The sequence below is a fragment of the Chiloscyllium plagiosum genome, chromosome 31 (assembly GCF_004010195.1).
Source record: "Chiloscyllium plagiosum isolate BGI_BamShark_2017 chromosome 31, ASM401019v2, whole genome shotgun sequence".
In the NCBI taxonomy this organism is placed as follows: domain Eukaryota; kingdom Metazoa; phylum Chordata; class Chondrichthyes; order Orectolobiformes; family Hemiscylliidae; genus Chiloscyllium; species Chiloscyllium plagiosum.
Window position 1 is genome coordinate 26,097,642 of NC_057740.1, and position 27,947 is coordinate 26,125,588.

The following is a 27,947-nucleotide window of genomic DNA, read 5'->3' on the forward strand; positions in this document are numbered from 1 at the left end:
GAATGGGAGTTGGGATGTCCTGTTATGGCTGTTGTGGACATTGTTGAGGCCAATTTTAGAATATGTTGTTCAATTCTGGTCTCCCTGCTGTCGGAAGGATGTTGTGAAACTTGAAAGGGTTCAGAAAAGTTTTAAAAGGATGTGGCTGGGATTGGAAGGTATGAGATTATAGGGTGAGGCTAAATAGACTGGGGCTGTGTTCCCCTAGAGCATTGGGAAATGAGAGGTAACCTTACAGAGGTTTATAAAATCATGAGAAACATGGATAGGGTGAGTAATCAAGACCTTTCTCCCAGGGTAGAGAAGTCCAAACCTAGAGGGAATAAGTTTAAGGTGAGAGAGGAAAGATTTAAAAGGGATCTACAAGGCAGCCTTTTTATGCAGAGGGTGATGTGTACAGAACAAGCTGCCAGAGGTGATGGTGGAGGCAGTACTGTTAGAATGTTTAAAATGCACCTGGATGGATACATTAATAGGAAGAGTTTAGAGGCATATGGGCCAAATACTGGCAAGTGGGACTGTATCAGTTTAGGATATCTGGTTGATGTAGATGAGTTGTACCAAAGGGCCTGTTTCCGTGCTGTACATCTTTTATGACTATCTTATCCATAAGCTGATAGCTCTGACTTCGTTCAACAAACTGATTGTAGCAGTGAGGGGATAACTACTCAGTTAATGCCTACTCCTGAGTTAGCTAAAGTAGTCACTTGTGAATGTAACTGTACTTGCACATATTTATTGGATTCAAATGATAGTCTTTGTTATTTTAACCAAAGAATCAACAATATTACTTGAGATATTTTGGTAGAGACCAAATTTAATTAAAGCCTTTTGAATACCTTCAGCCACTTAGACTTGCATATGTCTGCAAACCTTATTCTAGCCATTTTTTAAATTTCTGAAAACTAAACATGCATGTCCAAATGGAAGCACGCTTGAAAACTCTGTTTTATAAATATTTAACCAAAGCAGATTTCTGGCATTTAAGTAGTGAATTCATCCTGTATTGACAGCTATTGTTTTGTGCAGCAGGGACAAAAGATAATATATTATGTAGAGGGGCCTTCTGTGTGTTCATATTGTGCAGTACAGTATATTGTAGTGTATGCTACTGAGGGTTAGTATACCAGACACTTGTTCACCTCAGACCTAAAAAGGATTGCGCATGCCTTATTCCATAATGAGGTCTCCATATACGGAAATCTCTTTACAAAACAGATACCTGACATGTGCTTTTGATTGTTTTGTATTAGTGAATTGACTCATTATTGATGTCCTTGAGCTTCACTGCTGCAGCTCAACGTGTTGAACCATATATCCCTTTAATGACCATTGGCACTAAGCAAAAAGGAGTTGTCCCCAGACTCTGGCTATAGGAGACCAATGTGTCCGATTTAGCCAATCTTTCCTATGTGGCTCATGGTGAAGCAGTTGAGTTGAGTTGAGCACCAACCTGCCTAACCAAGGTGATTTAAACCTGACAGTTTGCACAACCTGCATACAGTTTATAAAGAATCACTGCTACTGGAACAAGTGGAGAAAGTGTTTGTCAAATCAGTGGCAAAAGGATCTAGCAATCTGCGCGAATTAGGTGAGTCTATCAAAATCCACGTGCCTTTGTATTTTTGGCACTGATTGTTAGTTTTTGCTTTCTGTGTTTTTATGGGTTACAGAACAAGAATATTGACATGGTATCAACACAATAACAAAAGCTGTGTCCTTAATAAAACGTCCCACGGCACATTATAGGAGCTTATTAAGCCACATTTTACAAGTGATATTAGAGCAGGTGATCAGAAGCTTAGTTGAAAGGTTAGACTTTTAGGAATATTTAAAATAAGGAAAATGAGATAGATAGTGAAAGTGAATGATATCCTGAAATGCTCAGGCAATGCCTGCCCATTGTAAATTGATTAAAATTGGGCATGTGAAAAAAAAGCAGCCACAGACAACTGAAGAGATAAGGGACCACATAAAACTAAAAAAGCTTACAAAAAGTTTTTTGAAAATTAGAGATCGTGCTGAATGGAAAAGATACAAAGAGCCGCAAAGCTTGGAAGAGCTACTAAAAAGGATTCTGAAATGAAAGTTGACAGGGATATCAAGATCATTGGAAGGAATTTTATATTACATAAAGGGAAAATGGGCGATCAGGAGAAATGTTGGCTCACTAAAGATTGAAAATCGGATTATTGTCAATGACTATGGGGATGTGGCAGACATGTTGAATAACACATTTCCCTCAGTATTTGCAAAAAGAAAAGTGGGTAGCTTGACAGAAGTCTTGAAGAAAATGAACAATGGATTGGGGTCCAGGGACTGAATAAAATTAACATAAGTAAACCGAGGAAATTAATTGAATTAAGGAATAACATGTCTCCTGCGTTTCAGAATTTCCATCCGAGACTGTTACAGGAATTAGGGTAGCTTATTGTAGATGTCCTAACTATAATCTGAGTTTCCTAAATATAGGAGTTGGCCCCTCAGGATCGAAAATTTCCAAATGTAACTCTGCTTTATAAAAAGGGCAAAAGAGAAGAATCAGGGAATTTTAGCTAGTTAGCCAATATCTGTAATAGGGAAGTTGTTGGAGTTTGTAATCAAGGATGGGGTAAGTGAATATGTTAAATTTTCGGTTAATCAGAGAGAGCCAGTCTGACAAACCTCAATGAATTTTTTGAAGAGGCGACTAAGGCAGAGGAATGTCTATGGATATTTTTTATATCTACCCAAAGGTATTTGATAAAGTCTCACGTAAGAGACTTAAGGTAGAAGCCCGTGGAATTGTGGGCAAATTATTGAAATAGCTGGGAAATTGGTTGAGTGGCAGGCAGTTGAAAATAGAGATAATGGGTTGGTACTCAAATTGGCAGGATGTGACCAGTGGTGTGTACCACAAGGATTTGTCAGAGTAATTATTCACATTCATTACAATTGACTTGGATAATGACATAGAAAGTCGTATATCCAACTTTGCAAGTACTCAGGTTAGGCAGCATTGTAGACAATGTAGGTGATAGTCTGTCAATATTCTTTTGTAATTTTATGCTAACTGAATGGGCAAAACTGTGGTAGATGGAGTTCAATGTAAGCAAGTGTGAGGTTATCTGTTTTCGACTGAAAAAGGATAGATCCAGGTATTTTCTAGACTGTATGAAATGAACTACAGTGGATGTCACAAGATATTTGGGAGTTCAAGTGCATACATCTTTAAAACGATAATAACAGTGCAGAAAATAATCAAGAAAAATAATGGAATGCTGACCTTTATATCTAAATGACTGGACTAGAAGGATGCCGATGTTATTGCGCTGTTTTGCAAAACCCTAATTAGACCTCAGCTAGAGCACTGAGCTAATCTGGACACCATGCCTTAGGTCGGATATATTGGACTTGGAGGGAAAATGATATGGGTCTTCACGTATCAAGTTAGGAGAAGAACTTATTCAAATTTGGCCAGTCTCTGATACATTGCTTAATTTGGAATGTGACCACACAATGTGTGAGCGCATGTACCATTGTCATTTGCAATGGGATCTGGTTGGTTGGGACAACTTACAGTCGACTGGTTATCTCTTTTCAGGACAGTTTATGTCAACTCTTGGGGGAAAGTTCTCTGCTCAAAAATGGATCGTAATTTTTTTACTATGTCTGAAGGAAGAACTTTTGAAGCTGTGCCAGGAAAGGTATCATTTGTCATTGTGATCCTGCTGCACCAACGTCTGTCCTTCTGTGTTAGCACAGCTTTTAAAACACCCAGCACTATTTTATAAATTGCTGGTAGCGTTTGTAATCAGTTTTGTTTAAGAGTTATACATTATTTAGTGATCATTGCAAAGCTAAGTAAAGGAAGCTGATCTTGGATTATAGCATAAGGTTGCTTCTCAGGATAGGTGCCTGTAGCAAAGAATAATGCTTCTATGTATAGTGCTAGAATTGCATTATTGCTTCCTAATATATTTCAAACTAAATTTTAGAACAATTGTGGTGAATATGAAAATGAAATTTTGCCTAGCTGCTTCCTTAAATCACTTTGCTTTTGTTTTTTTTCTGTATGATAGAAAGTGAAGCAGTCCACAAGGTAACTGCAGATTGGTTTTGAGACAAGACCTTTTCCCCAAGGTATTATTAATTTCCTTATGTATAAATTAAGTATATCAGAAATTACCTCAGTCTTGAGCTGCTAACCCAGTATGATTGTGAAGTCCCATTGCTGCTAAGTTTTCTGTTTAAAAGCAGCTAAGCTCTTCAATATGCACACCAACTGTCATGGAGAAATAGGCCATCAGATTCTGAAAGTCTTCTGTTTGCATTCTCTATCTCTATCTTTATCTTTATCTCTGCCTGAAGACTGAAATTGATTGTAAACAAATTCACATGCCGAGTGTGAAAGTACAGTTTTGTTCTGTGATGTCAAAAGTTAGCTTAAAATCTAATTGATTGACATTACTGTTCTAAGTTTCTCTTGTCTTCATGTTGAGGTAGTGTGTCCATTTTTGGAAAATGCATTCATATTATCAAAAAAAGCTTGGAAAGAATTTTTAGGCAAGAACAGTGCTGCAGTTGCAAACTGGTTTCTGCATGGAGTTAGTCCAAATGTTTACCTTTGTACCTTTGCTGGATTTGTGTGGGAGAGTATTATTAAGTTTAAGTATACTGAAATGTTAATTTGTAAAGCTATGCTTAATGGTAATTTTGGAGAAACAATAATTGAGAGTCCAATATAGCCGACCCCTCTCTATTACCTGGACTGTTGATTGGGAACTAATGCTAACAGTTATTCCGAATACCTTTAGATAAGTGTGATTATTCTGTTAATAAATGTTTGCCAATAAAATAATTTATGGCCCCCATAATAAATGAACCAAATTATATATAGTATAAACTTCACTGTATTATGCTGTTTGTGAATGATTATTCTTTATTAGGCCATGCACAAGAATAAAGGCAAAAAACATTGGCTGGACATGTGACAGCTGTCTAAGTCCACTTGTTCGCTGAATCTTGTGTTGAAATAAACCATTTGACAAATAATAAACTGAAGATAATACAAATATTATCATTGCATTTTTTATTATTTTGTCAGTCTGATTTTACTATTGTGTACTGTAGGTCGGTCATGTCTGAAACCACAGAATCCCATACAGTTACACCATGTGGCCTCCATTCAAATGATCTGCCCTCAATTCTTGCCATTGCCAGACAAATGGGCAATCTTGGAAGTATGTTAATAATGGTGGGAGCAGTACTCAATGAGTTCACAAACTGTTCTACTTAATCATGTTTACCTGTTCGAACATGAATGTAACAGAAGGGCTTTGTGCAATTAGAGAAGAAAGTGCTCTTGTTTTTTTTCTTTCTGGTAGTTTGTAGGAGTGTCTGGGGAAACTTTTTTGTCATCTAGGAGATTTAAGATCAGACTGGAAATGTACATAAGCCTAATAGTGGAAGTAGCCTCTGGTGCAATGATATTTGTGTTAAATGCGACTGTTTCAACCCATATTACATTAATCTGTTTTTCTCCTCCAGGACGATACTGCATTTTACTTGAGTTTTATGCTTTTGTTAACTCGGGATTCAATTGCATTTAATGTATGATTTTTTTTTAGTAAGTGCAGTATACATTGTGCTTAGGATTGTAAGTGGCACACTGATCATAAATTGTTTAGTAAAAGATTTGAATACAATTAATCCAGAATAAGAAATGTGTCGCGCTGAGTTTAACATCATGCATAGAGCCGTAGAGATGTACAGCACAATAGATCCTGCGGTCCAACTTGTTCAGGCCAACCAGATATCCTAAATTAATCTAGTCCCAATTGCCAACATTTGACCCATATACCTCTAAACCCTCCCAATTCATATATCTATCTTTTAAATCTTGTAATTGCATCAGCCTCCATCACTTTCTCTGGCAGTTCATTCCATACATGCACCACCCTCTACATGAAAATGTTGCCCCTTGAGTCCCTGTTAAATCTTTCCTCTCTCATCTTAACATATGCCTCTAGTTTTGGACTCCTCTACCCTGGGAAAAGACCTAGACTATTCACCCTATCCATGCCCCTCTTGATTATATAAACCTGCATAAAGTCACACCTCAGCCTCTTTACACCTGAGGGAAAATAGCCCCAGCCTATTAAGCCTCTCCCTCTTGCTCAAACCCTCCAACTTTGCAATATTCTTGTAAATCTTTCTGAACTTTTTCAAATTTAATGACATCTTTGCTATTGCAGGGAGACCAGAATGCAGTCTTCCAAAAGTGGCTTTAATAATGTCCTGTACAGCTGTATCATTACCTCCCAACTCCTCTACTCAGTGCACTGACCAATGAAGGCAAGCATACCAAATGCCTCTTTTAATACCTTGTCTATCAGTGGACTCCACTTTCAGAGGACTTTGGAACCAGCACCTTACTATTAACTGTATAAGTTCTGCCCAGATTTGCCCTACCAAAATGCAGCATCTCACATTTGTCTAAGTTAAACTCCATCTGATCAAGGTCCTCTTCTACGGAGTTGATCTTCACTATGCCATCAATTTTAGCGTGATCTGCAAATTGACTAACTGTACCTACAGTATTCACATTCAAATTATTTATAGAAATGACAAAAAATGGTGGACCCAATGAAAATGTGTATAGGGTATAAGCAGGCAGGTAAAGAATTCAGTTCTGAGTTTTGTGAAACAAAAGGTACAGCTGAGCATGATTCAGATCAGATAAGAACTTGCAGTTAACAATAGAGTGTTGGAGGCAAGGGTAATGAGTTAACAAGGTGGAAAAGCCTTCATTATGTAGAGCCATTTAACAGTATTGGAAGTATTCAGTATGTAAGGTCAGTTAAAAGGGGAAACATATCCATAATGTGAAGCCAGTTAACAACGTTAAGGGCGTTCATGGTATAACAGCAGAAGGCTTAATCTCTCCTATTGACACTTGCTGATTGTAATCATCACTCAAGCGATATGTATGTTGCCATATTTGGATGCTCCTCCCTGTGAAATGACTACATAATTCATTAAAAAATTGCTGTTCGAGAGAAGACTGAGAACCCATGACCCTGTGCACATGGGTGATCGCGCTCTCCCCCTCTAGGGGCCAGAATAAAGATGAAGGTAAAACTACACTGTGTCTCTGAGCGTTTTGCTTTGACTGAGGGGGGGGAAAAGGGATGACACCAACACCAATCCCTGTGGCACACTGCTGGTCAAGGTAGAGCAAAACATCACCCGTTCACAACGCAATGTCATCCAGGCTCTCAAAACCAATCACAACATTGTCATCAAACCAGCAGATAAAGGAGGAACCATTGTCATTCAGAATAGAACGATTACTGCAGGAAGTGTACCGACAGCCAGGAACACTACAGGCAACTACCAGCTGATCCGACCAAAGAACACGCCCGTGAATTAAACACATTGATCAGAACTTTGCGTCCAATCCTTCAGCGTTCCCTACGCGCCCTCATCCCACGTACTTGTGTAGGTGACTTTTACTGCTGTCCAAAGGTACAAAAGCCAACGCACCAGGACGTCCCATCGTGTCAGGCAATGGGGCCCTATGTGAGAACCTCTCCAGCTATGTTGAAGGCATCTTGAAACCTATTGTACAGGGGATCCCCCGCTTCTGCCGTGACACTACGGATTTCTTACAGAAACTCAGCACCCATGGGCCAGTCGAACTGGGAACATTCCTCGACACAATGGACATTTACACCAGCATACCCCACAATGATGGTATCGTGGCAACAGCCTCAGTACTCAACACCAACAACTGCCAATCTTCAAACACCATCCGACAACTCATCCGCTTTATCCAGGATCACAACGTCTTCACCTTTGACAACCAGTTCTTCATCCAGACACATGGAACAGCCATGGGGACCACATTTGCACCCCAATATGCCAACATTTTTATGCACAGGTTCGAACAAGACTTGTCCTCTATGCAGGATCTCCAACCAACATTATACACCCAGGTACATTGACGACATTTTCTTCCGCTGGACCCATGGCGAGGAGTCGCTGATAAAACTACACAGTGACATCAAGTTTCATCCCACCATCAAACTCACCATGGACTACTCTTGACTATCTGTCTCATTCTTGGACACATGCATTTCCATCATGATGGACACCTCAGCACCACACTCTACCACAAACCCACAGACAACCTCACAATGTTGCACTTCTCCAGCTTCCACCCAAAACATTAAAACAGCCATCTCCTATGGACAAGCCCTACGCATATACTGGATCTGCTCAGATGAGGAGAAACATGACGGACACCTGGAAGTACTCAGGCATGCCCTCACAAGAACGAGGTACAATGCCCAACTCATCGACTGCCAGTTCTGATGTCCCACATCAAGGAACTGTAATGACCTCAGGAGACAGACAAGTGCTGCAACCGGACAGGGTACCCTTCGTTGTTCAGTATTTCCCAGGAACTGAAAAACTACGCCATGTTCTTCGTGACCTGCGACACATTACCAATGAGGATGAGCACCTCACCAAGACCTTCGCCACATCTCCACTACTTGCCTTTAAACAACCACCAAACCTCAAACAGATCACTGTTCGTAGCAAGCTGCCCGGCTGTCAGGACAACTCCATACAACCCTGTCATGGTAGGCACTGCAAGACGTATCAGAGTGTCCCCACCATTATGCGTGGGGACACCTCCCACCTTGTACATGGCAGGTACTCATGTGACTCAGCCAACATTGTATATCTTATACGTTGCAGGCAAGGATGCCTGGAGGCATGGTGCATTGGGGAAACCGAGCAAAGGCTACGACAAGGGATGAATGGGCACCGCACAACAATCAACTGACAGGTGTGTTCCCTCCCAGTTGGGGAACACTTCAGTGATCCAGGACAGTCGACCTCGGACCGTCGGATGACCATCGTCCAAGGCAGACTCCGGGGCAGGCAGTAGTTAAAAGTGGCTGAGCAGAGACTGATAGCTAAGTTCAGTACCCATAGGGAGGGCCTCAACCGGGACCTTGGGTTCATGTCACATTACAGGTGATCACCATTGCACTACACGCGCGCGCGCGCCCTCCCGCACACAGACTTAAAACACTCTACACTCAACCCCCAACCCAGACAGACCCATATGCACACACATTTTGTGGGGTGAACTTGTACTTGCAGGGTTACATTGTACTTTGCTTTAAAAACTGCGTGCATTCATGTAATACTCCGTTATCTCACTTTTTAGATTAGAATCCATCTAAACATCATTGCATAGACAGAGAACATAGGGGGCTAACACCTTCAACATATTGTCTAGCTATCCCCCATTGTTAACAGCTAATCTGAGAATGCAACCTTTAAAAAAAGGTTTTGTGATTTACACATGAAAGAAGTGAAACTATCATGGTATTCAAACAGATGAAAGACTTAATCAATTTTTCAATGTATAACTTCAGTTACATCACACTACATTTTTGCTATAAATTCTGTGTTAGGATTGAGCTCTCCACTATCACTTGATGAAAGAGCGATGCTCCGAAAGTTAGTGTGCTTCCAATTAAACCTGTTGGACTGTAACCTGGTGTTGTGATTTTTAACCATGTCTATGACTAGACCAGCATTTATTTCCCATCCTTAATTGCCCTTGAAGGTGGTGGGTCAGCAGTCTTCATGAGCTGCTGCAGTCCTTGGGGTATAGTTTCATCCACAGTGTAGTAAGGGGGATTTCCTGAATTTTGGTCCAGTGACAGTAGACTAATGGCAATTATAGTTCCAAGGCAGGTTGGTGAGTGACAAGCATATTCTACCTTTGTTGATCTAAGAGGTAAAGTTGTGGGTTTAGGAATAGCTGTTGAAGAAATCTTGGTGAGTTGTTCATGCATCTTAAACGGTATACTGTCACTGTGCACTGGTGATGAAGGGAGTTTATGTTGAAGGTGGTGCTTGAGATGCCAAGCAAGCTTTCTCCTGTGTGGTGTCAAACTGCAAGTGTTGTTGAAGCTACATTCATCCAGACAAGAAGACCGTTATCTACTCTTGATTTGTGCCGTATAGTCAGTGGATCGATACTGGGGAGGTGAATTACAGTACTTGGAGCATTATTTCTAGGTTCTAACCTGCATTACAGCCCGAGTATTTATGTGGCTTGTCCAGTTTAATTTTAAATTGATAAACTCCAAGATAGTGATGGGGTGTTGTTAATCGTGGGCGGTTCAGAAATGTTGATGCTTTTTGAATGTAAAGGGAAGTGGTTAGACTCTGTTTAAAATAGTTCTGCATGTCAATGCAGGTTGCATCAATATCAGACAAGTTGCAACTAATGCTGAACATTGTGAAATCATCAGGGAACATGCCCATTATTGTTGGAAGCACGGTCATTGATGACACCAGTGAAGATCGTTGGGCCGAGAACTCCTACAGTGAGATCCTGTGACTGACATGATTGGCCTCCAACAAGCACAGCCATCTTTCTTTATGCCAGTTATGACTTGAATTAGTGGAGAGATTTTCATCAATTCCCAGTGGCTGTCGTTTTGCCAGGAATCCTTGATGTTGTATTCTGTTAAATGCTGCCTTGATATCAAGGGCAGCCTCTCACCTCATCTTGCCTCTGGATGTTAGTTCTTTTGTCCACATTTGGACCAATGCTTAAATGAGGCCCCAAGTTGCATGGCACTGCCAAAACAGTATAGCAGGCCGTTTCTGAACAAGATAGAACTGTTGACCCATTCCATCCTTTTAATACAACATGGCCTGATTGGCCTGGCATTTAGGTTGGATATGCCCTGCTGTTTGGTGACGTGGCATACCTGCACACTTTTCCACATGGCTAAGTAGATGCCAGTGTTGCAGCTATACTGAAACAACTCGGCTGATGGCACAGCTAGCTTTGGCATGCAAGACTTCATTACTGTTGCCATACATCATAGTCCAGAGGATTTTTAAATATCCAATGCCTTCAGTTATTTTTGATATGCAGAGTGAATCGAATGGACTTAAGTTTGGCATCTGTGTTGCTGGAGACATCAGGTGGAGGCCGAGATGAATCATTAAAAGGAGCACTTCTGCCTGAAAGTGGTTGCAAATGCTTCATCTTCGTCTTCATCTTTTGCATTGATATGCTGGGCTTACAACTGGCTATGGCAAAGCTGCAGAGCTTAAGCCTGATCCATTGGCTGTAGGATTGTTTAGCCTTACCTATTGCATGCTGCTTACTCATTCCTGGGGTGGTGGGATTGTGTCTTGTGTTGGCCTGTAATCGCTGGAGTTTAAAACAATGTGAGGAAGTCTCATTTCTAAGTATATAATTCTGACAGGACTGGAAAGACTGGGTTCAGGGATGATGTTTTCCCAGTTAGGATTTTCTACAACAAGTGGTCACTGTCTCAGGATAAAGGACAAGGCATTTAGAACTAAGAAGGAAAATTGAACTTGTGGAATTCTCTACCACGAGTTTATGGGGCCACGTTGCTGAATATATTTAAGAATGAAATAGATTTACAGAAACTCAAGGTGTCAAGAGTCAAAGAGCAAGTCTATGACGTTGAGATGGAGGATCATCCAATGGTATATTAAATAGCAGTCCAGGCTGGATGAAGCAAATGGCCTACTGCTTCGACTTCCTATGTTCCTTCTGTTTAGCTTGCATGTGGTTCTGAGATATAGTTTTACCAGTTGCTGTCTATTTAAAATATGCTTGATGTTATTTCTGACATCCCTCCTATACACTACATTAAACATCTATCCAGTTATAGTAAAATTATCACCTGCAATTGTTTTCTTCCTGTTCTGGCACTGTTGCCTCTTGAGACTCTAAAGATCTGACTGATACTTCTCATCTGTCCTTATTTAAAAATCAGTGCCAGGCCCCTTGTAGGTACTGATGAAACCCTAGTCTATCTCGCCACAGCCTTCCACAACCTGTATTGCCTTTTGTTTGTCAAGCCCTTTTTTGAGCAGAAACTTTTGTATTGCCAAGACAAGAGCCACCGACTTTGCCACCCACACCATAAATTGTCATATTGATGTGTTTTTAGCATAACAAATTCTTTATAAGAGCATTATAAAATTAAATTGTTGAAAGGTCATTAACAAAGGACATAATTTTAAAATGAAAGGCAAGAACTTTAGAGAGGGTTTGAGAAAACCTTTTTCACTCAAAGGGTGGTAGGGAATCTCCAATACCCTGCCTTGGGAAGTAGTTGAGATGAGAAACCTCCACAACCCTTAAGATGTACTTGGATGAACACTTGAAGTGCCATAATGTTCAAAGCTATGGACCTAGTTTGAGAAAGTGGGACTAATATGGGTACTCGTGTATTTTTGCTGGTGTAGACTCAATGGGTCAAAGGGAATCTTCGGCATTATATGATTCTATGAATTGTGAATATAAGGAAAAGTATACTGGGTCAGATGACCAAAAATATGGCCATGGTGGTAGTTTTAACGACTTTTTCTTAAAAGTGAAAAAATATAGATAATCTCTGTTCAGGACTCTGTCCTTTCCATCACACAAATTGCTCGCACCCATCTCCATAAATTTGCCGTTATCCACCCCAAATCAGTTCATCTGAAACCCTTAGCTATGCCTTAGATTTGACTATTCCAAAGTTCTCCTGTCTGGCCTTAACACTATATTTTGTATGATCCTGAGCTCCTCTAAACTTCTGTCCACTTTCTGCCTTGCAAAGGCCCATTTGCTTTAACAGGTCGTTTGTTTCCTGTCTGGTACAGCCTGGTTTTAAAATTCTTATCCTTTTTTAGTTTTTCGTTCCTCCGCATCTCTCTATCTCTCCAATTTCCCACAGCCTTATCACTCTTGAGACCTCCGTGCTGCTTGAATTTGGTCTCTTGAGTATCCCCCATTTCAAATGCTCCCATCAGTATTGGCTATGTCATTAGCTGTTTTGACCCTGAGCTCTGGGATGCCCTCTTTAAGCCTCAGCATTTGTTACTTTCTAACTTGCTCCCTAAACTAAAGCTCTACTTGTGATGCCTTTGCTCAAACTTTTGCCATTTGTATTGATACCGTTTTACGTGACTTGGTGCCAGACTTTAAAGCTGTGCAGTTCCTTGGAGAGACTTTTGGTGCACCATACGTTTTCTTATGGCATATCTCTGCAAGTTCATTTTCTGTTGATTTGCATGTTTTAGGGATTAGCTGCAATTCTAATTGTATCCAAATCAAGTAAATTTGTGACTCAGGATTTTTAAAATAAATTTACTTTGATTTGGGTGACTCATTCAGACATTTGTTTAAAGTGCTTTGGTCTCTAGTACTGACAATTCAAATTTTAACACTGCACCTCTTTAAACCACTTGAAGACTAAAGCAATGCTTTAGTATTTCATTGCGATTTGTAATGGTTCTACAAAGACAGTTGTATGCATCATCTATGATATGACACCAGTACCTGCAATCGCCATTTGATCTTGGTGATTGAGACTATGCTGGTTTTAAAAAAACCTTGTGATTATGCTTTGCATTTGATATTGTTTTGCAATAAAATGCTGCATTCTTCAATTTAATAAGCTTTGGAAATTGCTGCCAATTTGTATATTGTTGAAAGAATAAATGGTTAATGTTTCATGCTGATGTCAAAGTTGTAACATTCGCACAATCCATTTTAAAAATGCTATACAGGTCATTCTGGTAAAATGTGCAATTTGTCAACTCAAATTAGCTATAATGCAATTGATGAATTGTGAGCGATGCTTGGATAACAAACTTTATACTGAATAGTTGTAGTGATTTCCTATAGTGTTCTTCTGCAGTGTGATTTTTTTCTGTAACTGTTTTCTATAGAGCAAGGTTGCAGAGGAACGCAACTGTCGTGTTATACCAGAACGCCCTGTCAGTGATCAAATCTGGTAGCTGCAAAAAGGAATCTAGTTAACTATATGGATATCATTGAATTATATGCATCTTAAGCTTAATGATTAGATAAGCTCCACGGTACAGCACCAAGGCTACACATAAACAAATTGTAGACAAGTTTGTCTAAACCCTGAAAGTTTCATCACAAGGTCTCTCGCTGTAAATGCCCTGTTCTTAGGTATGTCCAGTGGTTTCCCAATATGTACATTTTTCAAGATGCACTGCCTCCCCATTGGAAGATTATAACTCAGTAACCAGTTTGATAATTCTTAGGTGTCAATAGCTTTTTCATATCTTCAATCAAGTTGAAATTAGGAATAAATGGGATTTTGTTTGCACTGATCCAATTGTTTTAGCCCCCATCTTGAGTTGCACCCAGCACATCCTCTTGAAGGTTAATATTCAGTTCTGGGAATGTTAACAACTTTATCCGAAGAATGTAAAATGTTATGAGTCACTGACAAGGATAATTCTATCATCTCAAAGCTGTTTGAAAATTCTCTTTCATTGAGGTTCTTTTCAGCAGAAGAAATCATATTATTTTATCCAGAGGTCCATTGCACTACAGTGACATTTTCTTTGGATGTCTAGCCTCTATTATAGCTCTGATAAAATTACTTTGATATCAGTCTGTAAATGTGTTATTCTTTATCCTCAGGTTCACACTTCTCTTTTCCCATGGGAATGCAGTAGATTTGGGACAGATGAGCAGTTTCTACATTGGACTCGGCACCAGAATCAACTGTAACATCTTCTCCTATGATTACTCAGGGTATGGAGTCAGCAATGGAAAACCTTCTGAGAAGAACCTGTATGCTGACATTGACGCTGCATGGCAGGCATTAAGGACCAGGTATGTTTAGTACACATTTTACTGAGCATTGAAAGAACTTATTACTTAGGATTTTTTTAAAAAGTTCTCATCTTGATGTAGCTTGTGCATTTTGCCAATTGCTTTGTAAGTGTTAATTTATGATTGTTATGTTAGGGTATTGGCAGATATAATGTAGGTGATTTAAACAAAAGAAATATAATCCAACTGCAAAATCCCAAGAGGTGGTGTTATAACCAAAAAAAATGCTTGTTGGAAAATCTGCAATTAAAATAGAAAATTTTGCAAATATTTAGCAGATCATCTTCGGAGGGAAACATGCTTAATTTAAGTAACTTTGCCCTGAAACATTTTATTCACTCATGAGTGTCTCTAGCTCGACTAGCATTTACTGACCAACTCTAAATGCATCGAGGGCACTTAAAAGTCAGCCACATTGCAATGGAATCATTTGTAGACCAGACCAGGGTTAGGGTGGTGGTTTCCTTCCCTAAAGAACATAGGTTTTTCCTGACAATTAGTAGTGATTATGATCATCATTATACTCTTAATCCCAGATTTGTATTGAATTCAAGTACCACCATCTAATGTGGATTTGAACCTGGGACCCTAGAACATTACCTGGGTCTCTGGATTAACACTGCAGTGATAATCCTGCCAGACGATCACCTCCCCTATCGGCAATAAATCGTATGGATATTTGAGCAGAGTCTCATCATGTAATCAAGAATGATCTGGCTTTATCTCAGACAGTAACTGGGAAGAAGAATGATGTTGGTGACCGAGTGCTGATTTGGAGTGAAGACCTATTTCCAATACTTGGAGGAAATCTCTGAATCTCTGTTTATCCAGTCACAAATGTCAGATGTAGAGTCTTATAATTCAACGCCAGGATATGTATATTCCTCTGGAGTTATTGACTTGTTTATAATTCATTATAGTGCCTTGAATTTATAACCATTTTTCTCCCCAGTTGCAAGCTGGTTGAATTGCAGCTTGAGCTTAACTTGCAACTAACCTTTATATGAATTTAGTAGAGGAAATATTCCTCACAAATTAAGCAGTGAGATTTCACCTGAAACGTGAGCACCCTTTGGGGAGCAGAACGATTCATTCATGGTGCTGTGCAGTGCAGTGATTTGAATTTTAACAGCAATGCTTAATGTATCCACTATCCCTCATTTGCAACCTAATCTAATTTTATATACTTCAATTGCGTTGAAGTTTACTGTAATAACAATAATAATAACAATCTGCATGAATTTCTTTGTGTATCATCCATGAATCCTATAAAGTGTAAATCCACTGTTTTTAACAAAGGTGTTACCTGCATTTCAGATGTTATCACATCTCAATGGCCAAGTGAATCTGGTAACCTCATTAATATGACAACTGTTGACTTTTTAACAAAGACAAATTTCGTTGTGATTATTCTTGTCAGCCTGCCATTCCGTAGTAATGTGCAAGTGGATTTTAGTTGTACAATCAATTTGTGTGTATTGACTTTGGGAAACTTTGACAGTCCAAAGGCAATCCTAACTGTACCCACTTCATTCCGTATATTAAATAACATGATCTAAGCTGGTAATACACAAGTTTATAATCAGCAAGTGTTGGGTGTATTATGCTTCAGATTATTTAATTTTGTCATCTGTAATTTAAGATTTTTTTGGATTGAGAGCACTTATGTGGAGAGTTTCATTACACACCAAGTATGCTAAACATTTAGTGTTCTTTGCAAATATGATCACTTTGTCCTGCTTCATACACAGAAGAAATGTTCCCTGAGGTCACTGAGTGTTCAAAATACAGAATTTACTTCCAAACACCCTTCTGTAGTTTGTTTCATGTGGCTATGTTCAGAATCATTTGTGAATTCTCCGATGCTGAAGCAATCTGTATTCAAATGCAGCAAGATCTGGACAATATCCAGACTGGGGCTGACAAGTAGCAAGTAACAATCATGCTAATCAAATGCCAGGCAATGACCACTCTTGATTTAGAGATGACCTAAATACCATCCCTTGACATTCATTGAATCCCCAAAATCAACATCCTTGGAGTTACCATTGATCAGAAACTCAATTGGATCTGCCACATAAACACAGTGGCTACAAGAACAGGTCAGAGGTTAGAAATACTGCAGCAAGTAACTCACCATCTGATTTCCCCAAAGCCTGTCCATCATCTACAAGGCAGAAACCAGGAGTATGATGGAATACTTCCCACTAGCTTTGATGGTTGCAGCTCCAGACACCATCCATGACAAACCAGCCCACTTGATTGGCACCACATCTACAAGCATCCACCCCCTCCCACCAATGCTCAGAGGCAACAGTGTATCTTCAAGGCACATTGCAGATATTCACCAAAAATCCTTAGACAGCACCTTCCAAACCTATGACCACTTCCATCTAGAAGGACAAGGGCAGCAGATCCATGAGAGCACCACTGCCTTCAAGTTCCCCTTCAAGCGACTTATAATCTTGAAAATATTTTGTTGTTCTTTCACTTCCCTGAGTCAAAATCCTGGAATTCCCTCCCTAAGGGCATTGTGGATCAACCTACAGATGTGGACTGCAAGAAAGTAGTTTACCACCACAACCACTTTCTCTAGGTCAAGTTGAAATAGACAAAAAATGCTGGTCAGCCAGTGACACCCACATCCCCGAGTGAATTTTTTAAAAGAAAAGGTAAAACTACAGAGCTGGCAAGAGCCATGGCAATGCTGTGCTTTCCCTTCCCACCTGTTGATGCTAGACCACGTCATCACCAATTAGTGATGAAATTTAAAATTACCAATTTGAAAGTATTGTTTTATCAGCTTTGAGCATCTTTTTCCAATCCTAAATTTGAATATTTGCTGTAGATCTTGCTGTTCCACTGATCTGGCCACTCCAGAAGTCGGATATCAAAGGCAAACTGCAAGTCCAATTTTCCATTCAGCGATAAAGGACACTGTTACCAGTGCTTAATAATATGATGACTTGGTTGTCATGTGATTGGTGTCATTTTTATTGGTTTAATTTATTCCTTTCCATTCTCAGGTGAGATAAAGTTGCATCCTAGCAGTTTAATAGCTGCTCCATTAGTAACAGCCCACAATTCAGTACACTTTTGTTTTATGTTCTATTTGGATATCCTAGTGGGAGCAGTTTTTGGTTTCCTTTGTGATATTTTTGGTTGGGAAAAGAAAATGCACTTTTTTCCAGTTTGTAGATGTTGCATAATTTTGTTTTCCTCTGCCAATGCATGCTGTGACTTATTTGATGCCAATCCAGCACCACCTTAATTTTAAAATGATCCTCTTGTTCCCAAATCCCTCCATGGCATTACCTTTCATATTACTGTAAGCTCCCTTATGATCTTTATGAGGTGCTGCTCCAATTCTGATATTCCTCAAATGACTATACCTGTGGCAGTATTTCCAACTATCCTGGATGCGAGGTTCTAAAATTCCATTTACCTCTTACACCTTCAACACTGCTTTTCTCCTTAAAACATAACTATTTGCTCAGGCATTTTGTCCCCTATCCTCATAGCTCCTCAGGTTAAATTTTGAGAGCTCCTTGGAATATTATAGAAGCTACAAAAAATGTAATTCTTTCCACCATTCCTCCCTGTTTTTGAACTGTGGATGAGAAATGGATCAGTTTGATCCATTAACATTTCATAGATACTGATGAACTCTCCAATCAATGCATGAAAACAATCTTTGAATGTTTCATCAGCTACTTTGTCTTTCTTAAGCATAAATAGACAAGTATGACCAAAGGGTCTGTTTCCGTGCTGTACATCTCTATGACTCTAAGTGTCAAGGTGACTGATACTTGAGCTCTGGTCACTTGAGGATCACTACTACAATTTTGTTACATAATTTGATGTCATTAGGATGCCAAGTCAAACATTTAAACACTAGTATCGATGATATGGCAATTTTTGGTTGGTCTGTCTGATGGCTTTGAGAATTTCAGAAGTTTCTTGAATACCATTGGATCTCAAATGCACCTTTAAAAATGAAAGCGAGAGAGAAATACTTGATTCCTTTAATTCCCCAGTCCTGTCATTTTTGTTTGTGTTGACAATGCACTTCTATAGATGAGACCATCTTGTCATTTTGTTTTCTAGATTGGTGATAAGGAGAATGTAAGTACTTATTCAGTAATATTTAAGACTGAGCTTCACAAACATTTTTCCACTCTAAATTCCATTTTGATTCTTGAGAGTTTTACAGCCCCTCAGTGAGAACTGAAAGAGCCAGTGACATTACAGTCATAACTTGGTTGGAGTTCTATAGTGATCATCTCTTGACCCCACTTTGGGAAGCCCTGATTTAAACTATGTTAGATAATCCTTTGATAGTACACAACTTGAGTACTGCTGAAAAAGACATTTTACCAAAACTTTCTGACTTACACTCTTCCAATCAGTTTGCAAAAAATACCAAAGGGAAAACAGCATCATATAAGAGGAGAGTGCTGATTGGTTGGCAGGTGGAATCTGGTACAATCCACTGGAGTTTGCCTCCTATGGTTTACGTGCCCAGCATTGCATTGGCATGGAAATTCATACACCATGTTACTCATGAGATCGGTCCCACAGCTTTTTGGCTTGACAACAGCATCAAGTTGCTGCAACCCAAATGGTATTTGCCACTATGTAGTAGCAGTGTCATGGGCAATATTCCCTTCTAAGCTGCATGGCCATGCAGTCACTCGGAGGTTCAATGCACTCTGATCGACAGGGTGAAGCACTGGCTTCTGCTTGGAAGCTGCTGCCATGCTAGACCTTGATGGTCTGCAATTCAGATAAAACATTAGAGAAAATGATGCTTCAGGTCAATCTCAAGCAGAGTATGCCTTTTTTAGGGCCAAAAGTGACAACCTTAGGTTACTTCATGATTTTGCATAATATAAAGTCAAAACTCAATTGATTTAGTTACCTGTTAATCCTCAGGGTGCCTTTGATGCTTCCTGTTTCAGCATTGCGCTTGCACAGTAACTAAATGGTTCAAGGTCCTATTTACAAGGGTGCTGATAGGCCAGTCGTCTTATAGATGAAACTGTAGAAATCCCAACACAAACAAGCCAGTGACATTTTACATTGACCAGTCCAGTAGCTGGTTGGGGAAAAAAAACCCTTGACCGATTTCTCAAATCAAGGAAAGTAACCTCCTTTTGCTGTTCTATTTCAGAGGTGAATTTGAATGCAGGTTCGAGTCCACTTGACATGTAAAGAAATTATCTTGCATGGATTCAACTTTAGAAAATATGTCGTCTACATATTGGAAATATACAAGAGGTGGGTGGTTGGGTGTCATTCTATTGAAACCTTGTTTCTCATGGAACAGAACAAAGATGTTTGAAAGAGCTGGGCCTGATGGGAATCCTATGGCAACACCAACAATGTAGGCAAACATGATATCACTAAAACTGAACTCAACTGCACGTGTTGCAGAGTCCACTTGTCAACCAATCAATAATCTCCTCTTGTGCAGCATAAATGTTGTTTTTCTTTGCCTGCAACAAGATTCTTTTACCTCTACTCATTGATTTCAAATGGGCTAAATCCTGTGTGGTTGTGTGTGGAATCCAAAGTGACTCCTTGTTATGTAAATTAATTACTACTCATCTAGACACATACTAGCTGTCTGCACTTCAAGTGGAAAATAATTACCAAATTATAGCCAGCACGAGTGATGCAATCAAAGTTCAAAGACATGCCTGTCAGTGCTCTCTGTTCATATTATCCTTAGCTGTGACTAATTATCTAGTGAAAGGTTATGAAATGATTAAATTAACCTAATGGCTCCAAGAAGAGCAATTGTTACATTCTGTCCCCAAAGTCATCACCCATGAATTCTATTTGAATTGTGTTTTCTGGCATTTTAAATGTTTCCAAGCACTTCAAATGCAGCTGCTTACATGAAGGTTTCATTTTTCTATATGACTTTTGCATCTCACTTTGCAGGAATTTGTCAACTGGCGGTAACAATTTATTTACTAGCAAATCTGTACAATATCTTGATGACTGGCGAGTGTGGATTGCTAATTGCAAGAGTTGGAATGTTAAGAGACTTGACAAACATGTCTCACAAATTGGTTGCTATTTGTGTGATCTGCAGGTGAGAATAGACATTTCGGCTAAGGAAAGGCTGAAAACTGTTGTATCTGTTGACCTGCATCTGTTAAGATTTAAATGCACTTAATCCCTGTTGGAAGGAAGGATAATCTTGCACCAGAAAGTACACTTTTGAGCTGTTGCATATGTTGGAAAGTACCATGTCCTTATCCCTGGTTTTGTTGTACCATCAGATCAAAACCAAGATCCTTCACCTTTGTGAGCAGTTGGTGAGATGACTAACAAAGGAGAACAGAGGCCGTATGTAAAATTAGAAAACATAGTCTGAATAAAAAGTTTTAGCTTCCTTTTGTTTCACCCTAACGTAAAGGTTCACCACCTAATGGAATACTGTGCAAACCAGGTTGGACATCCGTTTGATCCCGTGGTGCTAAGAGGCCTCGTGTTAACCAAGGCTTTAGTTGAATGTTATGTTTGCCTTTCAGCATGCTTGAACTAGGCAAAGGGAAAATCAGACAGAATTCAAGTTTGCATTGCTTCCATCAATGTGAAGAAAGAGCATGTGTATAGTTTTTAAATTTTTAACAGTCCTCCAACTTTGCTTGATGGAAACCAGGTATTGAACCTGTTGAAATGATGGGTGTACCAGAGAAGTGGGACTAAGTAAATTGTTGGAGCTAAGGGCTGACTGTCCTGATGGACTTCATCCAAGGATTTTAAAGGAAATGGCTAGGTAGAAAGTTGTTGATTTTAATTTTCCAAGACACTCTGTTTGAGAGCAGGCCAACTAAATTAAGAGATTGCAAATTATTCAAAAAAGGAGGGAGCAGAAAACAGGAAACTACTCTATATGCCATTAGCTTTGCTTCTGTTGTATGTTGAAAGCTACATTTAAATAAGTTATAGCAGGACACTTGGATAAGTTAATAAAGATAAGCTAATCAAATAGCATGATTTTCTGCAAGGAAAATCATCTTGACCAATCTATTGGACTTTGTTGAGAAAACAAGTGCTGTGCGTTAAGTTACATTCATGGATATATTGTACTTAATTTCAGAAGGCATCTGATAATATGCCAAATTAAAGATTATTGTGGAAAATGAAAGCTCAGTGTATAGGGGCAGGATACTGGTATAAATAGAAGATTGCTCTTTTAGTTCAAAGCATGAGCATGGTAGCAAGAACTACTTCACTACCAAGGCAAACCTGCTACCAAGTGGATCTCAGCAGAGGTCCAGATGGTAAGGCTTGTAATTTTTATAGGTTAAGCCAGGGGGAGGAAGGGGTGGGACTTTGCCATCTGACTCATGGCTATTGTTAACTGTGGATCCTGGCTGATCCTAATTTTTCATTCCGGCCTATTGACCAAATCATGCTCGAATGGGGCTCACGTGAAAGTGATGATCTGCGTTTGTACATTCCAGAAGCATCGCCACCTCATGGCTTGTGAGTAATCAAGATGATTATCACCTTTTGAAGTTATGAATAGTCTAGCAGCAGTGCCTTTGTAAAATCATTCATATCTGGAGGCTAGAAAGGCGGTCCAGTAGCAGCATGCTCTCTGAAACCAACATGCCAGCACTGAATTGCTAATTGCTCAAAAGCAGCTTAGCTGTGTGGGATATGTCATTCATTTGTCTGACACAAATCCCAAAGCAACTGCTCTACTTGAAATCATGTTGTGACAGGAAAGTCAAACTTGGACATCAGAAATGCTTTAGAGATGTCCTTACAGGACCCCTGAAGAAGTCATACATCTGTTGACTTATGGAAACCCATGGTCTGTGACTCTCCAAAATGGGGAAGGTTCAGTCAAGAAGACAGTGAATACCTAGAAAGACTTTGTTGAGAACTTATGGAGGCAAAGTTGAGCATCTCCAAACAACTTGATGGAGCTTATGATCCACTCGTGTTCCTGCTTGTTGTATTCTTATTTGACTACCCATGGTATGAGTGCAGCAGAGGTTCTGGGGGACGAGAAACATTGTTATGAAGTGAGCTTGGAGACTTCGGGGTTGTTTTCTATAGGAAAAAACTGAGGAGATTTAAATGGAGCTTTTCAAAATCTTGAAGGTTCTGCACATAGATAATGGGGGAAATCTGCTACTGCTCATAAATGGATCAAGTCCAAGCAAGCTCAGATTGAGTGATTTGCAAAAGAAGTACAACAAATGTGAGAAGAAACATTTCATGCAATGAGTCCTTCGGTCCTGGAATGCACTGGCTGGAAATGTGGTGAAGGCTGTTTCAATCAAGGTATTGGATAGGGCATTAACAGATTTTTTTTAAAAATAGTTATTTTGTGAAAGGTTGTGGGTCGGTGAAGGAGAGGAGAATTGTACTAAGTTATGGTGCTCATTCACAGAGCCAGTGGTGAATGGCCACTTTGTAATATTTCTGATTCTGTGGACCGTTCAAGCATCACCTGTTTGCAAATCACATATTGAACTTTATCAGCCTTTTCAGAACCCACTGAGCTTGAGTGGAAACAAGTCCTCCTCAGTTCCAAGAGACTGCTCCTAGAGGAAAGTGCTCATTAAAATCAGAGCCTCTTTATTTTAGTAGTTGTATTAAAAATATTTGCTGTGCAATTTTTTCATTTTAATGTTTACAGTGTATTTGCAATGTCCTGCATTCATATGAACTCTTGTTTCGTGCCACTTTCTCATCTAACATATGCTTTATGAATTATGAAATGCTGTTCTGCATTGAGCTATAGGAAGAGGCGGAGTGGTGACCATATAGAGGTTTATAAAATCATGACGGCCATGGATAGGGTAAATAGGCAAGGTCTTTTCCCTGTGTTAGGGGCATAAGTTTAGGATGAAAGAGGAATAATTTAAAGAGACCTAAGGGGCAACTTTTTCATGCATAGGATGATGCATGTATGGAATGAACTGCCAGAGGAAGTGGTAGAGGCTGGTTCAATTACACCATTTAAAAGGCATCTGGATGGGTATATGAATAAGAAGGGTTTAGAGGGACATGGGCCAAGTGCTGGCAAAGTCAGCATGGACGAGTTGGACTGAAGGATCTGTTTCTGTGCTTTACATTTCTATGACTCAGATCCAGTGGAGTTGAGGGACGCTGGGGGTAGTGCTGCTGTCTCGTCTGCTTAACAGGGAGCAGACTTCGCAAGTGCTCACTGCGTCAATCCCATTGAACTGACTGCGGAGGGGGGAACCTTCAGAAAACTGAGCCCCAGAGGCGAGGCATTGAATCAATTAACCAAATAATCAATTATCCGAACGAAATACTGCCCACCCATGTCATTTAGATAATCAAGGTTCCTCTGTAATATCTACTTCCACCTCCCAAATATCCATTTATACTTCTGCTTCAGGTTACCTCCAACCAAAACTGTCATTGATGCTTCCAAGACGCCAACTCTACCCTGTCTTGGTGACCCTCCTGTATTCAACCACTGTAAATTCCAGCTTATCTAAGACTTTAATGGGCAGTATCCTAACTCTCGCCATGTATTGTTTACCTGTCATTATGGTATTCACCGGTTTCCACTCACTCTTGATCCAGCACCACAAATTTAAAATGCTCACTCTTGTATTTAAATTCCTCCATGGCCTCAGTTTGTTGATTTGATCATAGTAGTTCCAGTTGTAGCGTCTTAAACATCAAAGGTCCCATTGGTTCTCTATTGACAGCTGTCTTATGTTGCCTTGTCCTAAACTTTTAAGCTTCTCTAGTGCCTCTCTTTTTCCTTTTTTTTAGAAAGCTCAATAAAGCCAACGTCAATGGCCAAACTTTTGGTTACCTGTATTAATATGTAGCTTGGTGTCAAATTTTAAAACTGGTAATATTTTACAATGTTTAGCTACTGGGGTATTGTACTAAGTTAATGGAGCTATACAAATCCAAACTGTTGGTCATTCTGGCTGTAGGATTGTTGATTTTGTTTGAAGGGATGTATGAGTAAGGGTCGGAGGTGGAAAAGATAGCCATTTCAGTGAGAATGAGGTATGCAAAGAAAGCTGTGCTTTGGGTTTTAACACATGTACAAGGATGAGATCCTGATGAAATAGGCCTAGGGTTCAATTATACCTATACTTGACCAATTGTTAATGGAAGCTAGTAATTTATACCTCTGTGGTAGAGAAAACATTACAAATGCATAGCAAGCATATACACCTGTGTAAAAGATGTGTTAGTGGAACGAAGTGGAAAGTTTGTAATTTGAATTAACGTTTTCGCATTTACTCAAAAAAGGAATGATGGAGGTCACAGAAGTGTTTCTTACTGGGGAAAAAAAAGTTTGCTTCTGCTTTTTAGGAAGGAATTAATCCACCCACATATCACTTGATGGCTGAGAAACTGTTCAGTGTGAAACAAGCTCCTGACTGTGTGACTTATGCAAATTTAAGTATATGGCACTCAGTCTCTTTGTCTAAATAAAACCCATGTTTCATTTGCAACTAGATTAAAGGCATACATTTTTAGTATAGTCACTAATGAAGGGGTAGGAATGCCAGGTAAATGAAGTGTGAAAAGGCAGCTTGTTCTGGATAGCATTGTATTAGCCCAAATCCTTTTTCTTTTCACTTGAGAAAGTAGCATTGTCTCCGGAGTTGTCTTCTCTTGAATGTCCTGGCTTTCTGTGGAACTTGCGGATCTCTAATACTGTTAGTGACCATTCACTGAAGATAGTTTCTTACATTACAGTGGGAGTGTGCTCATCTCCCAAAATGCATTTTTCAGCAGGATTCACCACATGAACATCCTGGTGAACAAATTTACACCTGCTCCATAACTTTTACAGACAAGACCATTCCACCACTCTCTGAAGTAGTGCTAATATTAATTCCAGCCAGTGCAGTGGTTAACTTCCACACTGAACAATATATTTACCAGTTGATGTTTTGAGAACCTTTTGTCCTGTTTACGCACGTGCAGTGCAGTTTTTTTGCCATTTGTATTAAGGAGTTAACATTGACAAGACAATCTATAAACAAATCAAGGTGACTATTTTCACCATCATATTTAAAATAGTGTGTAAAATGGCAATAAGTCTGTTTTATAGACAGTAATGTTTGTTAGATGGCATGCAATTTAACCCTGTGAATGTCTGGCTATGTAATTAGCTTAAAAATGCTATAATTGAAATGGGTTTTTGTATATGATGAATCTGAAATTTGCGTTATTTTGAACCACTCTGTTTGTTTCATGATTTCAAGCTGAATATTCTTTTTGGCTGAAGTCCTAAAAGTATAGCAAGCATCTTAAATGGACATTTCATTTAAAATTAAATGGAAAAAGATATATTGCAAATTTAAAACTATTATTGTGCTCAAACAGAAGTCAGGTTCAGCACATGAAGACTAGCCTGAATCATTAGGGACAAGTTTGCTTTTTACAATGTCAGAGGGCCCTTCCCTGTACTGGAATGTTTTCTGTCTTCCAAAGTCTGCTGCTCATCAGGCAATCATCAGGCTGCCACAACACTTGAAATGGAGACTTTATTTTCCATAAAAAGACAAAGCAAAAAGCTGCTACCTGTGGGACTCTGTGTCATAATGGTATTTTGTATTCTATGTCTGGCCTATCATTCTTCCCACTACCCCATGACTCAAAAAGCTGAACTTTGTAAGAGTCCTCAGCCTAAAGTAAAAGTTGTACTTTGACCGAGGATGTGTTTTTCTTTTATAGTGGGTGCTGTAATGCCAAACTGCATTTATGTCTCTTCAGACAAAGATCTAGCTGGATGTGCTGCCTGCAATCTCACTGGGGTCAGGAGTACCTTAACTATGATCACCTTCTAGCCATTTGGCCACCCACTGCTACATTAATTTGTGCAGGGAAATGATAGTTCTTGGAAAGTACATCTGGGTCACTAGCACTGATCGTGCTGTATGGCACGCAGAACTAATTTTTAAAAGGCATCAGGCTGTTAATGAATGTATTGTTCACTTTGGTACCATGTGACATCAGCAACAGCTGGAGGAATAAGGACAGCTCCAGATTATACTGCAACATTTGAACTAATGTCAGGATTATAGATGCTGGGCTGTTGAATGTGGAATAATTTAAATTATGAACTTGATTGTTCAGCCATTTTAGTTTGAGGTCAAAGTTTGTGTGAAAAACTTGTGTTACAACATATTCTGTGATTCTGTTGGCTGATGTATTGCTGGAGGGCAGAGCACGAGACAGCACAGGATAAGAACAGGGCTCCAGTAACACTGTTGGCACTGTTACAGTACTAACAGCTGTCACATGCAACAGGACTAAATTGTTCATTTCAGAAACAGTCGACTCTGTTAGTTCTCTTTCCTCTTAATTTCTCTCTTGAGGTGTTGACTCCTTAGACACAGTTTTGTTGTTACTGCCAGTAACAACAACACAAGTGGCAAATTGTCCTTCAACTTTGTCTTTTCTTACCAGTTTTTGCCACCTCCCTCTCCTCCTTGCTTGAAATGGATGACTCTTTGAAATATAATTCCAGTGACACTTGATACTAGTCATATCCACACAATTGTTTTCCACACTATACTAAACGATTGCAGGTAAGGGCAGCAAATCTAAGTTGACCTTTTCTCCTTGGTTTGACCCTAGGCAGTACCATTTGCAGAAATCATTGCCTCATCTGGCTCAGTACAACGTGGGCCAGATTGTTTAGACACTTTATATCAGGACAATTTGTTCTATAAATTCAGTACCATTTTGAAAAGAAATGAGTAATATGACAACACAACTTTCCCCAGGCCTTTTAGCACCATGTTTCTAATTGTTCACTATAAGGTGCACCCTGTTCTCTAGTAAATAGAATGGAGGTCTGGTCCAAAATGTTTGATGATTTACCCTGATGGATGTGATTGTTCCAATTTTTTTTCTTCAACCTTGCAGCGTGGGAGATGGGTTTTCTTTCTACTTCATTTCTTCCAAGAGCCAGACAACTGTGGGCATTAACCATGTGAGTAATTATTGAAGATGAGACGATGCTGTACTGCGGTATGACTTGGTAAAAACAATAACTGCAGATGCTGGAAACGAGATTCTGGATCAGTGGTGCTGGAAGAGCACAACAATTCAGGCAGCATCCAACGAGCAGCGAAATCGACGTTTCGGGCAAAAGCCCTTCATCAGGAATAAAGGCAGAGAGCCTGAAGCGTGGAGAGATAAGCTAGGGGAGGATGGGGGTGGGGAGAGAGTAGCATAGAGTACA

The 27,947-nt window shown here is 39.5% G+C and overlaps 1 protein-coding gene across 1 annotated transcript in view; it reads left to right on the forward strand.

The window, feature by feature from the left end:
- LOC122565342 (alpha/beta hydrolase domain-containing protein 17B-like) overlaps positions 1 to 27,947 on the forward strand; it is a 76,978-nt gene that overhangs the window by 28,130 nt on the left and 20,901 nt on the right. The window contains exon 2 of the mRNA XM_043721216.1: positions 14,516 to 14,710. Within this exon, the coding sequence (XP_043577151.1) occupies positions 14,516 to 14,710 (195 nt within the window). The remainder of the gene's footprint in view (positions 1 to 14,515; positions 14,711 to 27,947) is intronic.